This window comes from Anomaloglossus baeobatrachus, chromosome 9, assembly GCF_048569485.1.
Source record: "Anomaloglossus baeobatrachus isolate aAnoBae1 chromosome 9, aAnoBae1.hap1, whole genome shotgun sequence".
NCBI classification, from domain to species: Eukaryota; Metazoa; Chordata; class Amphibia; order Anura; family Aromobatidae; genus Anomaloglossus; species Anomaloglossus baeobatrachus.
This window is the reverse complement of record NC_134361.1, coordinates 90,360,871-90,381,528: the sequence shown is the minus strand read 5'-3', so window position 1 is coordinate 90,381,528 and position 20,658 is coordinate 90,360,871. Positions and strand designations below refer to the sequence as shown.

At 42.6% G+C, this 20,658-nt stretch overlaps 1 protein-coding gene across 1 annotated transcript in view; it reads left to right on the top strand.

Moving 5' to 3' along the window:
* The window catches only part of LOC142251248 (uncharacterized), a 103,430-nt gene that overhangs the window by 30,980 nt on the left and 51,792 nt on the right, over positions 1 to 20,658 (top strand). Inside the window, exon 5 of the mRNA XM_075323876.1 lies at positions 17,395 to 17,447. Within this exon, the coding sequence (XP_075179991.1) occupies positions 17,395 to 17,447 (53 nt within the window). The remainder of the gene's footprint in view (positions 1 to 17,394; positions 17,448 to 20,658) is intronic.

Below are 20,658 nucleotides of genomic sequence, written 5' to 3'. Positions count from 1 at the left end.
TTAGTTGAGCCGTTGATCGCAGGCTCTTTAGCGCGCGCGGTGAGGCGACGGTTGTCACTGTAATGAGTTATTTTGGAGAAAGACAGACAGAATAAAGCAAATATATATATATATATATATATATATATATATATATATATATATATATAATCAGGTTTTTATATAAAAACTCAATTTTTAGAGCATTATCCCCTATTTTTCAAAAATCCTGTTATTCGTCCTGACATGCTGGATTTCGGATTTTGGGGAACATCCTGTCTTATGACAACACATTCTTGCCTAAGTAGTTAGTGCTTGTAATTCATCACAATTTCCAGTGTTTATATTTGTTCACTTGTTTTTTTGAAGATTGACCACAGGTTCAAGCCACTATATCACTTTTGCCTGTGTTGCTTGATCTCCTTCATGCTGGAAAGAAACCTTGTTCATCACCAAATTGCTACTGGATCTTTGGGAGAGTTTTTCTTGGTTGATTATTTGATTCATTTTTTATATCATGACAGTGTTCTTGGATAAAATTGTGAGTGAGCTCACTTCAGACTGGGCCATCTGAAAGAATGATTGAAGAAGAAAAAATTAGCGCTACCTTGAGTCCTGTGTAATGTCAACAGTAAAGCATCCTGTGACCATTGACGTGTGGGGGTTCACCCACTCACAATTTTGCCTAAAAACACTACCGTGAGTAAAGAATTGGATGTAATGACCCTCCAAGAGCAACTTCTCTGAATGATCCAGGAGCGATTTGTTTTTGAACAATACTTTTTTCCAGCGTAATTGAGACCATGGCTCAATGAAAAAGTGCTGACTAAGGGGCTCTGTTAAGAAAACCTTTACATTTTAGGTCCATCGCCAGGAAACACCCCAGGTCTCAATTTCTTTGAAAATCTACGAGGGGCTGCTGATAACTCTTTGGCTTGGTGATCATTTTTTGTTTTTATGGTAACGAATGTCACATGAAAGCCTTATGTGTCTAATATATGTTTTCAAAATGTTGTGTTTGTTGCTTATGGCAACAGTGTTCTACGCATACGGGAAAACAAAATGGCAGAGTCTACTGTGATATTCACAGCAACTGAAAGCAGAGGAGTGATAAAATTCTTGTGTCTGCAAGACCAATTCAGCACCAATGATGAGGAACGTCCTGAACAACCAAGAGTGGTGGTTGTTCCGGATATCGTTGATGCTGTGCACAATTATAGTGGAGAATCTACGAATTTCAGCTAAAGCAATAGCAGACATCATGGGGATTCCCCTTTAAACGTGTTTGTGTCATTCATTATCCATGACCATTTGGACATGAGGAAGCTGACTCCAAAGTGGGTCCCCAAATTTTTGACAACAGATCAGAGCAGCCAAGAAGTTCAGGGTGCAAAAATCAGCCGCTAAGATGATGGCGTCTGTGTTCTGTTATAAGGAGGGAACGTTGCTAGTAGAAGGGTTCCACTATCAATGCAAGGTATTACATTGAACTTTTGGACCAATTGAAGGCAACTTTGAAGGACAAAAGACGCGGCAAGCTGTCCAAAGGAATCTTATTTCTGCAAGACAGCGCCTCCGCTCACACTGCACAAGTGACCACGGCAAAACTGGCAGAGATGGGCTTCTAGCTGGTTGACTACCCACCTTATTCACCAGATCTAGCTCCCTCTGACTATCATCTGTTTCCAATCCAGAAGAAACTCCTCAAGGGTACCAAATTTCTCACCATTTCTGATGCCATGGCTGCTACGGATGCCTAGTTTGAGGCACAACCGAAATCCTTCTGTTTGCTAGGCTTACAGAACTTGGAATTACTGATGTAAGAAGTGTGTTGACATCAATGGAGAGTATGTGTAATAAATGTAAAGTTTCATCATCCTATCTCATTTCTTTCTGGGTAAAGCCAAAGACTTATCAGCAGCCCCTCCTATAGTCCATCCTCAATCACAGAAGTTGGGATAAACTCATTAGAGACGGGCGAACGTGCAGATGTTGAGTCCAGCCAGATTTAAAATAAAAAAAAAAAGTCAGGTTCAGGACTGGACTTTAAACCTGAACATCTGCCCAGACACCGAACCTCAGATAAGTCTATGGGGACTTGAACATTGTGCTCCAAAATAGAGGTAGAAAGAGCCAGGGAGCTGTTAAGCATGAGGATCCTAAGGCCTAAGCCACACGGCAAGAAAAACAGTGCGAGTGGAGTGCGATAAAACATCGCATTCCCCTCGGACCAATTCTAGCCTGTGTGTCAGCACACATGAGCGATTATTTTCTCAGCCCTAATCGGACCGAGAAAACAGTCGCAGCATGCTGCGATTGTAAGCAGAGACTCTTTCTCTCGCTCCCATTCAAGTGAATGGGGCGAGAGAAAAATCGCACTGCACTCGCGGTACACCGGTGTACCGCTAGTGCAGTGCGAGAATGGCAATAGCCGGCTACGCAGGAGAGAGGGAGAGAAATCCCTCCCTCCCCTCCTCAGTGCCGGCCCGCCCCCCGTAGCTGAGGTCTGCTCGCACGAACGGACCTCAGTTGCAAGGACACACGCATGACACTCGGCTCTGCTGTACTGCCAGCACGAGCCAAGTGTCATGCAAGGGGATCGCACTAGTGCCCCGTGTGGCCCCAGCCTTACAGAGTGTCCAGCGCGGCTGTCACATTGCTTCCGAGTCCTCTCATTAAAACTCATACACATTCACTGCTTTCCCCGCCCACCATTAGTCTGTGAATGGTTGCAGTTAGACAGCGCTCCCCCCCCCACCCTGTGTGACAGCATCTGTGATTGGTTGGAATCACACACACTGCGTCCCTATAGTGGTGTAAAAATAAATAAAGAAAAAAAAAAAGGTGTAGGGTTCCCATATATTGTAATACCGCGCGAAGATAAAGCAGACTGCTGGAGTCCCCAGTCGTGTACTTATCTTGAATGTGTAATAAAATAAGAGGGATCCTATGAGGCTTTTTTTTTTTATTTAAATAATCAAAAACCAACATAAATGCCCAAGAAGAAAACAAGAGATTATCTTAAAAAATATATTTTTTTGTATGTATCATGAGGCATGTAATTGATTGGGTGAGAGGAACGAGTAGGCACTCAGATCATGCGATGGAAACTAAATATGCGTCACCGTGGGATCTGACGTCCATTCTGCACTCCCCACTATCCAGGGTTGAAGGGCACATAAGGAACTCAATTATATTCCGAGACACCATGCTAACATGGAAGTCGGTAAGGAAAAAACTGGGGCTCTCATGGAAAGTGTCCAAGTACTTGAACCCCTGGGCATTCCCAAATTTTCCCCTGGGACGAGAAAACAAGCTATTTACTAGATGGAAAGAGAGGGGAGTCAGGAGAATGATAGATGTTATGAATGTGGAGGACAGGAGGTGGATGACAGGTCGGGAAGTGTTGGATAAGTACAACCTTAATAGCTCACATGTCATCCAGTATGAACAATTGAAACATGGAATAATAGGAGACCTGGGTGTGGTTGGAAGAGAGCTGAACAGAAGTTCGATTGATGAGTTACTGGAATGTGATGTAACAAGTATAAATGTCTCTAAAATGTATCGATCGCTAAGGGGGGTGCTTATCTCTCGGGAGGATAGTCGGACTTTAAAAGCGTGGGGGAAACAATTGGGAAGGGAAGAAGTGGTGGATGATATACTGAGAGGATGGGTACAAGTGCGGAAACACATTACCAATGAGAGATGGAGAGACACTCAATTCAGAATTCTACATAGGGCCATTATAGGTTTCAACATACCAGGTAGGGATAGGTGGTGTCCTAAGTGTCAAAAAGAAAAAACGGATATGCTGCATGGGCTATGGGAATGTGAGACAATCGCTAGGTTCTGGAACCAAGTCAGACTATTTGCCCAGTCAACATGGGGAATTTTCAGCAAACTAGACTTAATGGTGTGGATTTTCCACTCCTTTGAGGGAGGAGTAGGAGGAGGACCGAGCACGCAGGAAAAGAGGAAATACGCAATAATGCATGACATAGCCTTGATAGCTAAGCGTTGCATCTTAAAACACTGGATTCAAAGGGAGGGCCCATCCATAAAGGAGGTTGTGGGCGAACTACACAACCTTCTGAAGTGGGAAAAACTAGAAGCGGAGAGGGATAAAGATGGGTTGACAGCCAAGTTTTTTGTGAGATGGAGACATTTTATTGAAAGCCAATTCACACAGGGAGAAATAATTAACCTGATGGCACCTTTTGTTCACTCGGAGTGGTATATCCTGAGCGATATCCAGGACAGCCTGGGTAAACTGAGAATCACCTAGGAGGGGGCTCTGGCGGGAGGGGGAGACGAGACGGTTGGGAATACCAAGACACGCTAGCAAAATTGAAATCATTCAGGGACGACACAGAGATTTAACGAATTGTATTGCATATGTTATATTATATTTCATTACCTATGTTTTGGTTTAATGTTACTGTATACTATCTTAAATCGAACAGCAACATGGAACTCCAAATTGGGGTATCACCCACCTCTATGTCACATTTTGTCAGACGAATGTTCTTCTTTTGCAATGATACTTGTCATGTTTTTACAAATTTGAAAAATCAATAAAAAACGTTTTGGAAAAAAAAAAAAATATATTTTATTTAAATTATTAGTCAAAAAACAACTTCAGGCCCTGTGCGCACACTGCGTTTTTACCCGCGGTTTTGCTGCAGAAATTTCTTGAGAAATGTTTGTAATCTTTCTTCAGACATTTCTCAGCAAAACCTATGGGAAACAAAATAGCTGTGCGCACACTGCGTTTTTTTCGCAAGAAAATTCTTTCTGCAGAATTTCTTGAGAAAATGTGCATGGCACTTCTTTTCCGCAGGTACCTGCGGTATTTCACTCCATTCACTGTAATGTAATCGCGAAATAACACGGGTATACTGCAGGTAGCAAATGATGTGCGGTATACCCTTGGGATAGCCGCGATTTACCTGCGGTAATGTTCATCACTGCCTGCGTTTTGCAGGAAGTGATGTCATTATGACAGGAAGAGGAAGCGGAGCAGAGCATAAACACACACATATCACACTCCCTGGACGCCGCACCGAAGCACTTCCGTGTGACCTCCGTCGGGTGCCCGTGCAGTCTGTGTCCCACTCCAGCCCCGCAGCTGCTCGCACAGCAGTGTGTCAGTATCTGCCCGCCCTGCAGTATCAGCAGCTTCTCACGCTGCAGTGCTGGCAGCCGCGGGGGTGACTAGCGCTGCTGTCAGGAGGTTAGATGAGATCATTACCAGCGGTGACTATCTCCTGTACGCCTGACGTCAGCGCTGTCACTGCCTTCTATGCCAGTCTCTCGGGGGCGGCCCGAGACTGTCACTAGCCGTGACGTCACGGGCTCTCGCGATACTGCTGAGAACACGGCGGGCATAGAAAGCAGTGACAGCGCTGATGTCAGGCGTACAGGAGATAGTCACTGCAGGTAATGATTTCCTCTCACCTCCTGACAGCAGCGCTCTGCATCCCCTGCAGTGACCTGGGCTGACCTATTGATGTTAGCTCAGGTCACTGCACTGCTCTCCCAGCCAATGGTGAACATTCTGTTCTTCATTGACTGGGATAGTGACTATGGTATGGATCGTCGTGGGACCCCCTTATTGGATTACGCCAGACCTGGAATTGATTGTTCTTTTCAATAAATTGGTGAAAGAGGGAATGTTTTGGGGAGTATTTTTTCAAATAAAACTTTTTTTTGTTGTCTTTTTTTTTTTTATTTCTTACTGACTGGGTTAGCGATGTCGGGTATCTGATAGACGCGTGACATCACTAACCCCAGGGCTTGATGCCAGGTGACATTACACATCTGGCATCAACCCCATATATTACCCCGTTTGCCACCGCACCAGGGCAATGGGATGAGTTGGGGCAAAGCGCCAGGATTGGCACGTCTAATGGATACTCCACTTCTGGGGCGGCTGTGGCCTGCTATTTTTAGGCTGGGGAGTGTCCAATAACTGTGGACTTCGCTAGTCTGAGAATACCAGACCACAGCTGTCAGCTTTACCTTGGCTGGTGAACCAATTTGGGGGGACCCCACGTTTTTTGTTTTAAATTATTTATTTAATGTAAAATAACAGCATGGGGGGTCCTCTGTTTTGGATTACCAGCCAAGGTAAAGTTGCCAGCTGTGGTCTGCAGGCTGCAGTTGTCTGCTTTACCCTAGCTGGCTACAAAAGATAGGGGGACCCTCACGTCGTCTTTTTTTTTTTTGTTTTTTTTTTTAATTATTTATTTTTTGGCTAAATACAAGGCTAAGCACCCTTTAGTGCCACATGAAAGTCACTAAAGGGTGCCATCTTAGAATATGCAGGGAGGTGGGACATTATATAGGTCTTTCTCATCTATTATCTATCTATCTATCTATCTATCTATTCATCTATTCATCTATCCATTGTCTGTCTGTCTGTCTATCTATATATCTATTATCTATATTATTTATTGCAGTTACAGCATAAAAAAACGCAGGGACCAACCTGCGGAAAAACCGCAGCAAAAACGCATGTGTTTTTCCCACGGTTTTGGTGCTTTTTTTTTTTTTTTTTTACCGCAAGTGCGGTAATCTTCATCTCACAGAATTTTCTCAAGGAATTTTCTTGAGAAAAATAACTTTTCAAGTGCGCACTTAGCCTGAAAACATACATAAAAACATATGTGGTAGGTCAGGATAAACACAGTGGAAACAGGGCTTAATATTGGACACAAAATGCAGAAAAAAACAGCTAAAAGTATAAATACAGTCATATGAAAAAGTTTGGGCACCCCTATTAATGTTAACCTTTTTTCTTTATAACAATTTGGGTTTTTGCAACAGCTATTTCAGTTTCATATATCTAATAACTGATGGACTGAGTAATATTTCTGGATTGAAATGAGGTTTATTGTACTAACAGAAAATGTGCAATCCGCATTTAAACAAAATTTGACCGGTGCAAAAGTATGGGCACCTCAACATAAAAGTGACATTAATATTTTGTAGATCCTCCTTTTGCAAAAATAACAGCCTCTAGTCGCATCCTGTAGCTTTTAATGAGGTCCTGGATCCTGGATGAAGGTATATTTGACCATTCCTGTTTACAAAACAATTCCAGTTCAGTTAAGTTTGATGGTCGCCGAGCATGGACAGCATGCTTCAAATCATCCCACAGATGTTCAATGATATTCAGGTCTGGGGACTGGGATGGCCATTCCAAAACATTGTAATTGTTCCTCTCCATGAATGCCTGAGTAGATTTGGAGCGGTGTTTTGGATCATTGTCTTGCTGAAATATCCATCCCCTGCATAACTTCAACTTCGTCACTGATACTTGCACATTATTTGCAAGAATCTGCTGATACTGAGTTGAATCCATGTGACCCTCAACTTTAACAAGATTCCCGGTGCCGGCATTGGCCACACAGCCCCAAAGCATGATGGAACCTCCACCAAATTTTACTGTGGGTAGCAAGTGCTTTTCTTGGAATGCCGTGTTTTTTTGCCTCCATGCATAACGCCTTTTTGTATGACCAAACAACTCAATCTTTGTTTCATCAGTCCACAGGACCTTCTTCCAAAATGTAACTGGCTTGTCCAAATGTGCTTTTGCATACCTCAGGCGACTCTGTTTGTGGCGTGCTTGCAGAAACGGCTTCTTTCGCATCACTCACCCATACAGCTTCTCCTTGTGCAACGTGCACTGTATTGTTGACCGATGCACATTGACACCATCTGCAGCAAGATGATGCTGCAGGTCTTTGGAGTTGGTCTGTGGATTGTCCTTGACTTTTCTCACCATTCTTCTTCTCTGCCTTTCTGATATTTTTCTTGGCCTGACACTTCTGGGCTTAACAAGAACTGTACCTGTGTTCTTCCATTTCCTTACTATGTTCCTCACAGTGGAAACTGACAGTTTAAATATCTGAGACAACTTTTTGTATCCTTCCCCTGAACAACTATATTGAATAATCTTTGTTTTCAGATCATTTGAGAGTTGTTTTGAGGAGCCCATGATGACACTCTTCATAGGAGATTCAAATAGGAGAACAACTTACAAGTGGCCACCTTAAATACCTTTTCTCATGATTGGATAAACCTGCCTATGAAGTTCAAAGCTCAATGAGGTTACAAAACCAATTTAGTGCTTTAGTAAGTCAGTAAAAAGTAGTTAGGAATGTTCTAATCAAGAAATTGATAAGGGTGCCCATACTTTTGCACCGGTCAAATTTTGTTTAAATGCGGATTGCACATTTTCTGTTAGTACAATAAACCGCATTTCAATCCAGAAATATTACTGAGTCCATCAGTTATTAGATATATGAAACTGAAATAGCTGTTGCAAAAACCCAAATTGTTATAAAGAAAAAAGGTTAGCATTAATAGGGGTGCCCAAACTTTTTCATATGACTGTATATAGGAGAATTTCCTTTTTACATCATACAAAAATTCAGCTGTATTTAAACTTTGGTTCAATAAATAAAGAAACAGGAATATCAGCATTAAATAGAAGTGTCACATGCATAATAATTACAAAAGGTTGCTAATTAAATTAATTTAAAGGCAAAGTGTCTTGTGCATAGTAATTAATGGGCATAAAAATGCAAATCTAAAGGGACACGTGCATAGTTATAATAATAAAATATTAAGAGAGTTCTGTTATCTGAAGGTGTCGGGTGTGCAAGAAATCTCCAGACCGATTTAAATATATACAGTGCTGGCCAAAAGTATTGGCACCCCTGCAATTCTGTCAGATAATACTCCGTTTCTTCTTGAAAATGATTGCAATCACAAATTCTTTGGTATTATCTTCATTTAATTTGTCTTCAATAAAGAAAAAAAAAATTGTCATAAAACCAAATTTGATATAATTCCACACCAAACATAAAGGGGGTGGACAAAAGTATTGGCACTGTTTGAAAAATCATGTGAAGCTTCTCTAATTTGTGTAATTAACAGCCCCTGTAACTTACCTGTGGCACCTAACAGGTGTTGGCAATAACTAAATCACACTTGCAGCCAGTTGACATGGATTAAAGTTGACTCAACCTCTGTCCTGTGTCCTTGTGTGTATCACATTGAGCATGGAGAAAAGAAAGAAGACCAAAGAACTGTCTGAGGACTTGAGAATCCAAATTGTGAGGAAGCATGAGCAATCTCAAGGCTACAAGTCCATCTCCAAAGACCTGAAAGTTCCTGTGTCTACGGTGCGCAGTGTCATCAAGAAGTTTAAAGCCCATGGCACTGTGGCTAACCTCCCTAGATGTGGAAGGAAAAGAAAAATTGACGAGAGATTTCAACGCAAGATTGTGCGGATGGTGGATAAAGAACCTCGACTAACATCCAAACAAGTTCAAGCTGCCCTGAAGTCCGAGGGGACAACAGTGTCAACCCGTACTATCCGTCGGCGTCTGAATGAAAAGGGACTTTATGGTAGGATACCCAGGAAGACCCCACTTCTTACCCCGAGACAGGAAAAAAAGCCAGGCTGGAGTTTGCCAAAACGTACCTGAGAAAGTCTAAAACGTTTTGGAAGAATGTTCTCTGGTCAGATGAGACAAAAGTAGAGGTTTTTGGCAAAAGCCATCAACATAGAGTTTACAGGAAAAAAAAAGAGGCATTCAAAGAAAAGAACACTGTCCCTACAGTCAAACATGGCGGAGGTTCCCTGATGTTTTGGGGTAGCTTTGCTGCCTCTGGCTCTGGACTGCTTGACCATGTGCATGGCATTATGAAGTCTGAAGACTACCAACAAATTTTGCAGCATAATGTAGTGCCCAGTGTGAGAAATGTGGGTCTTCCTCAGAGGTCATGGGTCTTCCAGCAGGACAATGACCCAAAACACACTTCAAAAAGCACTAGAAAATGGTTGGAGAGAAAGCACTGGAGACTACTAAAGTGGCCAGCAATGAGTCCAGACCTGAATCCCATAGAACACCTGTGGAGAGATCTCAAAATGGCAGTTTGGAGAAGGCACCTTCAAATCTCAGGGACCTGGAGCAGTTTGCCAAAGAAGAATGGTCTAAAATTCCAGTAGAGCATTGTAAGAAACTCATTGATGGTTACCGGAAGCGGTTGTTCGCAGTTATTTTGGCTAAAGGTTGTGCAACCAAGTATTAGGCTAAGGGTGCCAATACTTTTGTCTGGCCCATTTTTGGAGTTTTGTGTGAAATGATCAATGATTTGATTTTGTTTCATTCTCTTTTGTGTTTTTTTTCATTGCAAGCAAAATAAATAAAGATGATAATACCAAAGAATTTGTGATTGCAATCATTTTCAAGAAGAAACTGAGTATTATCTGACAGAATTGCAGGAGTGCCAATACTTTTAGCCAGCACTGTATGTGTATATATGTATGTGTATGCCTGTGTGTGTGTGTGTGTGTGTGTGTGTATATATATATATATATATATATATATATATATATATATATATATATATATATATATATATATATATATATATATATATATATATATATATATATATATATATATATATATATATATATATATATATATATAATTATTAAAGTGGCAGTAAATGAGCAAATAGCTTCAAAGTTAATAAGGTGCTTGAATATATAACATCGGTGTGGGAACTATGCAAACCTGACACTACAAATCACAGAATTCCCCCTTAGAAGAAAACCTGTACAGATACTCTCATAGAGAAAGCTTTCTCATAAAAATAGCAGCGCATGTGTAAACTAAAGTCCAACCATGCTTTGCATAGTGAATAAAGGCATAATTACCTGTGTCAATACAGCCACTGTACAGAGTCCCCTTAGGGACAACCGACACCTTCAGATCACAGAACCCTCTTATATTTTGTTAGTATAACTACGCATGTGTCACTTTAGATTTGCATTTTTATGCCCATTAATTATTATGCACAAGACACTTTGTCTTTAGATTATTTATTTTTTTAATAAACCATCTTTTATTGAAAATCGTTAAACATATACAGTGTATAAAATTAGATGCAATTTCAGAATATCAGATATAGCTTCGATATGCAAATTATAAGACAGTGTTTTCTTAACTAACCTAAAAAAATCTAGAACTCCCACAAACACTCCCCCCTCCCCTTTCCCCAGGCACAAAACATATTTGTAGTAACCTCTTAGCTAAGCGTAACCGGTGTGGTACCTGCAATGAGTTGCCTCATATACCAGTCTGTAAATTGGAAGCATTCGTGTATCGATTGGTGTACCGAGAGTGGTTGAGTATCGATATAGTGTGACCATGTGAAAAAGAAAGATTCTGTTCTTTTGTCTTTTATGTAATAGTGATTCAATCCACTCAATTTGGAATAAGTAATTAATCTTTCTGGATATATAAGTTAAAGTGGGGACCGTATTTAGTGCCCATAGATGGAGGATGCTTTTTCGGGTAGCTGCGGCCCAGATAATTAAAATACGTCGTTGTCAAGCAGAAGGTCCACCAAGCTGATTTTGTGGCAGTATATTAAATATTGCCCATTCAGGTGATTAGTGTAAAGGGAATATTAAGCGTATTTTTGAGGTAGTCATGAAGAAGTTCCAAGACCTCTCAGATTTTCGGGTAGTCCCATAGACAGTGGTATATATCTGCTGGGGAGCAAGAGCATTTGGGGCATGAGGGATCCCCCCCGGAAGACATCCTGGACTTAACTTTCGGTGATATGTAGGCTCTGTGAAATATCATAAGAGCCATAATAGTATAGCTATCATATGGTAGTATGGAATTTAGGCGTAGTGTGGCTCTTAGTATATCTGATAATGTATAGTTAGGGAGTTGTCTTTAAATTAATTTAATTGGCAACCTTTTGTAATTATTATGCATGTGACCCTTCTATTTAATGCTGATATTCCTGTTTCTTTATTTATTGAACCAACCAAAGTTTAAATACAGCTGAATTTTTGTATGACCTAAAAAGGAGATTTTCCTATATATTTATACTTTTAGCTGTTTTTTTTCTGAATTTTGTGTCCAATATTAAGCCCTGTATCCTCTGTGTTTATCCTGACCACATATGTTTTTTATGTAATTTATTGAGATTATAAATATTTTGGGCCATTTGTATGGTTTTGGTCAAAAACCAACATGCGGTCTGCCCCAATTTTGATACCCAGCCATGATGAAGCTGACAAAGAAATAACATTTGGAACACCATTCTAAGTCTGAACTGGGTGCAAAAACCTAAAAAATCTACACTATATGGAGATAAGGTATGCACACCAGTGACTATACAAGGGGAATACATGTAATAGCAGAAACTGCTGTGTGAATACTGGCCTGAAAAATACAATAGCTACATGCAAAAATGAAAAAATGAGTGAAATCTGCATTACTGCCATGAAATATGAATAAAGAGAAATTTAGCTATTGGATTGATCAAAGCAACAGAGCCCCAAAACATCTTCACGGTATTCTCTTATTCTTGGGGTCCCTAACTGCATTAGAGGACACACATTAGCTAAAAAAAAACTCACCAAGTATGGAAAGCTGAGACCCAGGCTATAAATGTATAATGTGGACCGGCAGGGTCCATATAGTGATGTTTTTTTAGGTTTCTGCACCCAGTTCAGACTTAGAATGGTGTTCCAAACGTTATTTCTTTATTTGTTAGTAGTCTTTCGTTTGTGAACCCGACCGTAAGTTGTTTTTTTGTTTTTTAACTGCATGAGAGGACACACATTAGCTAGGGACCCTAAAAATAAGAGAATACCGTGAAGAGGGTTTGGGGCTCTGTTGCATTGATCAATTCAATAGCTACATTTCGCTTTATTCATATTTCATGGCAGTTATGCAGATTCCACTCTCATTTTTGCATGTAGCTATTGTATTTTTCAGGCCAGTATTCACACAGCAGTTTCTGCTATTACATGTGTTCCCCTTGCATAGTCACTGGCGTGCATACCTTCTCTCCATATAATGATGAAGCTGACAGCTGGGGGCTGGTGTTCTCAAGTTGAGGAGTCCCATGGTTATTGGGCCCCCCAGGCTAAAAATATCAGCCCACAGCCACCCAGAATTGTTGCGTTCATTAGATTCGACCATTACAATGCTTTCCCCAATAACCATGGCTGGGTATCAAACTTGGGAGGGACTGCATGCTGTATTTTATTTTTTTGTTAAATTATTTAATTAAAAAGAAACCTCCATCGGGTTTATTTTTATACACAGCCAAGATAAGCACATGGCTGGGGCCTGCAGCCTGTAGCCATTTTTGCTTTTATCTGCATTGGGTATCACAATATGGGGGGGGACCCTACACCTTTTATTTATTTTTACACCACAATAGGGACACACAGCATGACGCTCACACAGGGTGGGGGCGTGGTCTGACTGCAACCATTCACAGACACCGGGACTGACTGGGCGGGGAAGCAGTGAATATCAGCGCTAATACCGTACTTTTCGGACCATAAGACGCACTTTTTTTCCCCCAAATGTTGGGGGAATGTGGGGGGTGCGTCTTATGGTCTGAATGTGGCTGCGTGGAATGTGGGTGCTGCGGTGGAGCGGGTCGGGGGCACGAGCAGGCTGTAGCAGCCTGCCGTGACCACGTGGACCCGCTCATTTAATATGCACGCCCATTCCCCCGCCCATCATCCCTCAGCGCTGAAGCAGGCACTGACAGGTGAGCGGGATGATGGGCGGGGGCTAAACAGCCGGCCCGCATGATCACCCATGGCAACTACAGCCTGGAGTGATCATGTGCGGCTGTATTCACTGCCCCCCGCGCATCATCATCAGTGCGGAGAGCAGTGAATCAGTGTACAGTACTCACCGTTCCCCTGCAGCATCGCTCGTCTTCCCGTCTGTGTAAGCGGCAGCGCTGCTAAGTGGAGCCGTCCCAGTTACCCTGCTGCATCGCGATCATCTCCTGTGTCTGTGCCGGCGGCTGGGTGGAGACTAGCGGCGCGCACAGCGATGTTGTCATCACTGTGTGCACGTGTTCACATGCAGCCGCCGGCACAGACACAGGAGATGATTGCGATGCTGCAAGGGAACGGGGACGGCTCCACTCAGCGGCGCTGCCGCTGACACAGACTGGAAGACGAGCGATGCTGCAGGGAGTGAGGTAAGGTGAGGTGAGTATGAACGTTTATTTTTTTTTTTTTTATGCGCCACAGGATGCGGCCATACACCAGGATGGGGGTATATTATGAGCAGGATGGGGTCATATGAGCAGGATGGGGTCATATGAGCAGGATGGGGTCATATGAGCAGGATGGGGGCATATTATGAGCCGGATGGGGGCATATTATGAGCCGGATGGGGGCATATTATGAGCAGGATGGGGGTATATTATGAGCAGGATGGGGGTATATAGCAGGATGGGGCCATATGCCATGATGGGTTATATAGCAGGATGGGGCCATATGCCATGATGGGTTATATAGCAGGATGCGGCCATATGGCAGGATGACGGTATATAGCAGGATGAGGGACATATACTGTATATACAAGGCAGGAGGATCATTACCAGGATTGGGGTACCTTTAGTAGAAAATTTGGGGACATTACCCCTATAACAGTGTCAGCAGCAGATCCTCGCCCCATAAGTGTGCCATGACCACATTTTTTGCTTAAAATTTTATTTTCCTATTTTCCTCCTCTAAAACCAGTGTGCGTCTTATAGTCCGGTGCGTCTTATAGTCCGAAAAATACGGTAATCAGACCAAAATTTAGTGTGACAGCTGTGGGGAAGGTTGGTAAGTATAATGCTCCTGCTTTATTCCTCATTTTCCTCCTTTGTAAATTGCTATCATTATCCAGGTGACTGAACCGTAACACAGACTTACTGGAGAAGTCCGTGTTTGGGGTCCGTACACGAACACTAGGTATCCGGTACTTTACAGTTCGGGTTCGCCCATCATCAGTTGTCAATATTTGGCTCAGAAACTTATATCCAGCTGCCAGAGTATATTGCAGAAGTCTTGATAAATAAGGGAGAACACTGTAAAGATGGAGTCTGTACATAAACTTGATGTATTTGTCAAAAGCTTAAAACTAAAGCAATGACATTGCGTTTTTGCAGCGTTTTTTTAAATGCTTTTTTATGCAAATTAAATGCTCCTTTTTACAGTACAAGTATTATGCACACAATTGTTGTTTTTTTTTTTTCCCTGACTGAATTATAACTGCTGCTTGTTTGAAAACTGCAGCATGTACATTTTTTCAGCATTTTTGCCCAGTTTTTTGTCAACATAAAAGGCAATTAAGGAAAGAAATGCAACCATGTGTTTTTGCTTCTTTTTTTTTTGGTTTACAAAACTGTTTCTTAAATGTACTCTAAACAAATAATATATAATCTGCGCCAAAAACGCAGAAAAAACATCTTTTTGTAAGCCTTTTCTTTACTGCCAAGAAAGGTTTGCCTGGAGAAAAAAATGCTGAAGAAAAAGCAACATGTAAACATGGCCTAATTGTACTTCAGTAACTATAACAACATCTGACTAAAAGATCTAAATATATTAATGCAGAAAACTTAGTGAAAACCACTTTTTTTACACTATATATGCCTATATAGTGATATATATATATTGCAGTACATCTAGTGTATTTGAACAGAGCTTATTTGCACACTTTGCTAACCCTGAAATATGGAAGCATGCCTTAAAGGGAAGGTGTCGTAGAACTAGTGTCATTGGAGATGGTAGCGGCGGCGGGGGGAGGGTAGCGGTGGTCCGGTCGAACGGGTGACAGGTGGAAACTGGAGCATACATTGTGAGCTCCACAGAGATGGCGTCGATCTCCTCCCTCTGCTGTGATCTGGACAGCCCAGGGGGCTTGTTCATGTCACAACAGAGAGCTCTCCTGTGTTAAGTATAGGGGTTGGAGTCCGACTATCAGACCAATGCCCTGGGCGCTGCCATAAAGGAGGTGAGTAACTGTCGTTACACACAGCAAATCCAAGATGGAAGCGCCCAGTGCTTCAGTAAAACTATAATGAAATAAAAACTAAATAAACAAGTAATTTAATTTTGTATTATAAATACTTGATTTCATAATCACTATTATTAATACAAAAATAAAAAAACACGACACCTTACCTTTAATGACTAACATCAGAGGCAATAAAGATTACAGTAGAAAGGGCACTCTGCAGATTTAAAAACCCATAGGACATCTTTAATCTTGGTACTGAAAGTTGCAATTTTAAAAAATGTCTGCATAATCCATTGTCTAAAAAGGAACAAAGTATCAAATACACTTTTTCATTCCCTTCCTCACTATCACTCTGAATGTATAAACTGAACCTTTCAGGATATCCTTTAGATCTTATTATTATAGGCGTTGTCCACTACTTTGACATTGATGGCCTATCCTTAGGAGAGGTCATCAATGTCTGATCGACGTGGGTCAGACACCCGGCACCCCTGCCAATCAGCTGTTCTCTGTGCGGTGGGCGACAGCAGTAGGCAGCCAGAAATGCTTAGTCCCGGAGCTGCCCCGTCAACTGATAGAAGCCGCTGCCGAGTACTGCACATCCGCCTCCTTTTCAAATCAATAGGAAGCTGATGTGCACTACCCGGTCACTATCAGAAGGCTGGGCAGCTCCGGAACTGAACGTTTACATCTGCCTGCTGCCGGCGAGGCACTGAGAACAGCTGATCGGCGAGGGTGCTGGGTGTCAGACCCCGGCCGATCTGACATTGATGGCCTTTCCTTTAGGATAGGTCATCAATCTCGTCACTACATTGGAATGAGTATGAGGTTGAGAGTGAACCTTTAGGCTTTTGCATTCCAAATAAGTTTGCTTGTTGGCATTACCTGATGCCACAATTCACTCTTTTTCAAGGGGCTGTAACAAATTCAGTTTACTGCTAAAACAAAATAGATGAACTGAACTCTTGAACATAGGTGTGAATCCAGCCTTACTTAATGACTGTTCAAACCAATTACCTGCGCTCGGCACATCAGTGCAGGGCCAAACCTTTTAACTGCACCATCTTGTTTTCCCTCCATCTCCGCCCTTTTAAGGCTCTTTGAAGCCAGAGCTGTCAATCAAAGGAGGGGGTGGAGATAGTAGGAAAATAAGCAGGTGGTAGGGTGCACTTAAATGTTTGGCAGCGCCCTGATGCACCGAGCGCTTGTACTTGGTTTGAAGGGTCATTCTATACCAACAGTCACTTACCTGCGGTGCTTATCCTACTGAAGGTGACCATTGGATCGTTTTTCAATGAATTTGTCATTTGTCCATGTAAAGTAGACTTTACAGATTCTGCTGCTGCTTTCCCCGTGGTACGCTGAGGTCACTTTCACCATACAAGCAATGTTACCTTCTCTGAGAGGCTGTAATCCATAATCGAGCTTTAAACAGAAATGGCTGGAATATATATCTGCATTTATGTATAAACCTTTAGAAACGTTTTAGGTTGTTGTGTAATTATTTTTCATATCTTATATAATCTTTTTTCCCAACTCACAGGGGACCCACAGCAAGTCAAAGTATGAAAGGGGCTAGAAGCTGTGGCGTAGCTGGTAAATGTTTCTCTACAATTCTATAAATTACATGTCCTATGTATTCTTATGGCCATTTATTCTTAAGAAATTAATCCAGGAAAACTAAATGGTCATGTACAGTTGGGTCCAGAAGTATTTGGATACTTTTTCACATGTAAATGAAAACTTTATTCCGAATTCATGGGTATAAGGCATAGAAGCTAAGTCATGAAAATTGTCACTGTCCAAATACTAATGGAATACCAATGTATTTAGGAGAGGAAACCAATATGGTAACGTTTTTTTTCCCTTTCCCCAAGACAGAACCACCATAGAGAGAGGTCCACCCATCTTAGGACAGAAAACCCACTGAAATAAAAGGACAGTACCTCTCCACCACATCAGTTCGGTTTCCTGTCCCAAGATGGAAGACCCAGAGAGACCGACTGTATGGGCAGCGGTGAAGTTGGCCATTTTTCCCAAGGCTGAACCGTCACTAGAAGAGCAGCTTACCTACCGTGGCGCCTTAGTTCCGTCTCGGAAGTGCCTCCCCAGGACCGCGCTCCCCTGTGGTTGAGAGCAGGCATGGCAGGGTCCAGAGGATCCTCTGCCTAGGCACTGTCTGGGTCTGTGCACCTGCCTGGCGGGCTTTGGGGCAGCCGGCCGTTAGTGCACGCCGGATGAAGATCTTGAAGCTTGTGCCGGCGTCTGTGGTCATGGCCGCATGACATCAGGCACAGGTGACAGGAATGCGCGTCTACAAATGCATGGGGCCCGCAAGATGACGGCGCCCGTGCAGGAAAACCGGAGGAGGCTGGAAAAGATAAAAAGATCGCTGGCAAGTCCACATTGGTCGTGGGAGACGGAAGCCTAAAGGACCTTTTAAGTGGAGGGAGGTCATACCGGAATATGAAACTGAGGACTTTTTGAAATCCACACTGATCCAAAGGAAATTTATATCAGCTAGTAGTTACACAGATATAGCATTAATGATTTTTCATAGGGCCTACATCACCCCCCTATATTCAGTAAAAAAAAAAAAAAAAAACCTAGAGCAAACTAGAACTGTTCCAAATGTGGCTCAGAGAAGACAGACTTATTTTATCACCTTTGGGAATGTGCGCAGCTTCGGGGGGTCTGGGGGAGCGTCCATTTGGTTCTACAATCCAAATATAACATTAAATTTATATTGACCCCACAATGGGCTATCTTTAACATTTTGGAAGAAGACCAACTAAAAATACCAAGACCTATTAAAGCAGCTCTAGTTATATGGGCCTCAGCTACTAGGAAAATTATAATACGTAAGTGGCTTAGACTGTAACCCCCATCATTATCACTCATTCAAACAAAGGTTATGTTCATATTCAAGATGGACTGGCTGGACGCTCTCTCAGATAAGGAAAAGTTGACAAAAATGTTTTTGACACATGGTCCCCATACATACTCACATTGCCGGACATCATCAGAACAAAACTTAGATCCCAGTTTGAACACACATCGTGGTACTTATTGGAAACTAAGTGGACACAACCCAATTCCATAATAACGAACACCATAGGTTAGAGGACGCATGCAGGGGGGGGGGGGAGGGGAGGTATTGGGGTCTGTTTTGATGATTTATTTGGTAAATGAATGTCTAAAAACTTGTCATTATTATTGTTGACATAAATATTTGTATGTTGCAACTTTTGAGACCTAATAAAAAGAAGTTAAAAAAAAAAAAAAGTTGTTGGCTGGGCTGAGAGGCCACCGCAGAAGTGTTATAGACAGCAGCGAAGTGGCAGCTGGACAAGCCAGGAGTCCAGGGATTCCTGGAAAGTGGAATCCTGCGACCCGATCCCGCCTCCAGTTCCATTATTTCCTTTTTTTCTGCGGAATGGTAAGTGAGCTCTGGTTCATTCCACTAATAGTGGTTCCCCTTATTTTTTTGTTGTCCCATTGGAAGGACCTAGCAAGAGGTTGTCCAAAATAAAAAAAAAAAATAGGGGATGTGTTCTGTGCAAGTCCGCGTTACCACCTGGGGCATAGAAGGAATTATGCAGAAACTGTATTCTGGAAACCATTAGAGAGGAGACCCCGGACTTCGTCTCTAGTCTCAGATCTATGATCAGGGCAGAGGTGAAAGAGTCCTTTTAAAGGTCTGTCCCAGCCTGAATCCAAGAGATTGAAGAGAGCCGTGACCCAGGACCGAGGTTCTGTTTCCTCTTCACCTTCCTCTGCGTCCTCATCAGAGGGGGATCCAGGAGGAAGACCTTGCTACCCAAATTCAGAGGTTAACTGTTTAGTTAAGGTGGTTAGATCAACAATGGGGCTGGTACACACTAAAAGACCCAAATTCCTGGAGGACCTCATGTTTGGAGATCTGGAGCAGAATAAAAGGCGCTCCTTCCCGATAAATGATAGGGTCAAAAGAGTGGTAGAAGATGAGTGGAAGAAGTCGGACAGGAGAACCTTTCTGTCCTCTTCTTTCAAAAGGAAGTACCTCTTTGAGGAGTCAGAGGCCTCCTTTTGTGACAGAAGCCCCAAGATTGATGTAGTGGTGACTAGAGCAACAAACAAATCTTCCCTTCCCTTTGAAGATCTGGGATGCCTAAAAGAACATCTGGACAAGAAGGCAGACGTTACTTCGAGGGCTCCTGGGAGGCGCGGCAGGAGCTTTGAGACTAGCTATTTCCGGCACCTGCGTGGCCAGATCCCTTATGGTGTGGCTACAGCAGGTGGAGAACCAGTTGAAAGACAATACTGCCATAGATCCTCTCCACCCTACCTCTTGCTCAGGGAGCGAAGGCCTTTCTGGCGGATGCCTTGGCTGACGCCATAAGGTTGACAGCAAAGGCGGCACCACTATCTAAATCCGCCCAGAGGGCTCTGTGGCTTAAGAACTGGCCAGGAGACACTCAGTCCAAGCTTTGTACCATCCCCTGCAAAGGAGAATTTCTGTTTGGGATAGCCTTGGATGATATTTCTGGACAAAGCTGATAAGAAAAAAGGGTTCCCCAACTTCCCCACAGGCTAGTTTAGATGTCATTCCTTTCGAAAAGGAAGGCCCCCAAGGAGCAGCAGAATACTTGGAAGCATTGAAATAAGAGGCGCCCACCCTTTGTTTGGCAGTCCCAACACACAGGGGAAGAAGTTGGCCCAGTGACATGAGAGCCCAGGTGGGAGGAAGGCTCTCCTACTTTTTTCACGCCTTGGAAAAGATAACTTCCAGCTACTGGATTTTGGGAATAAGGCAGGGTCTCAAGTT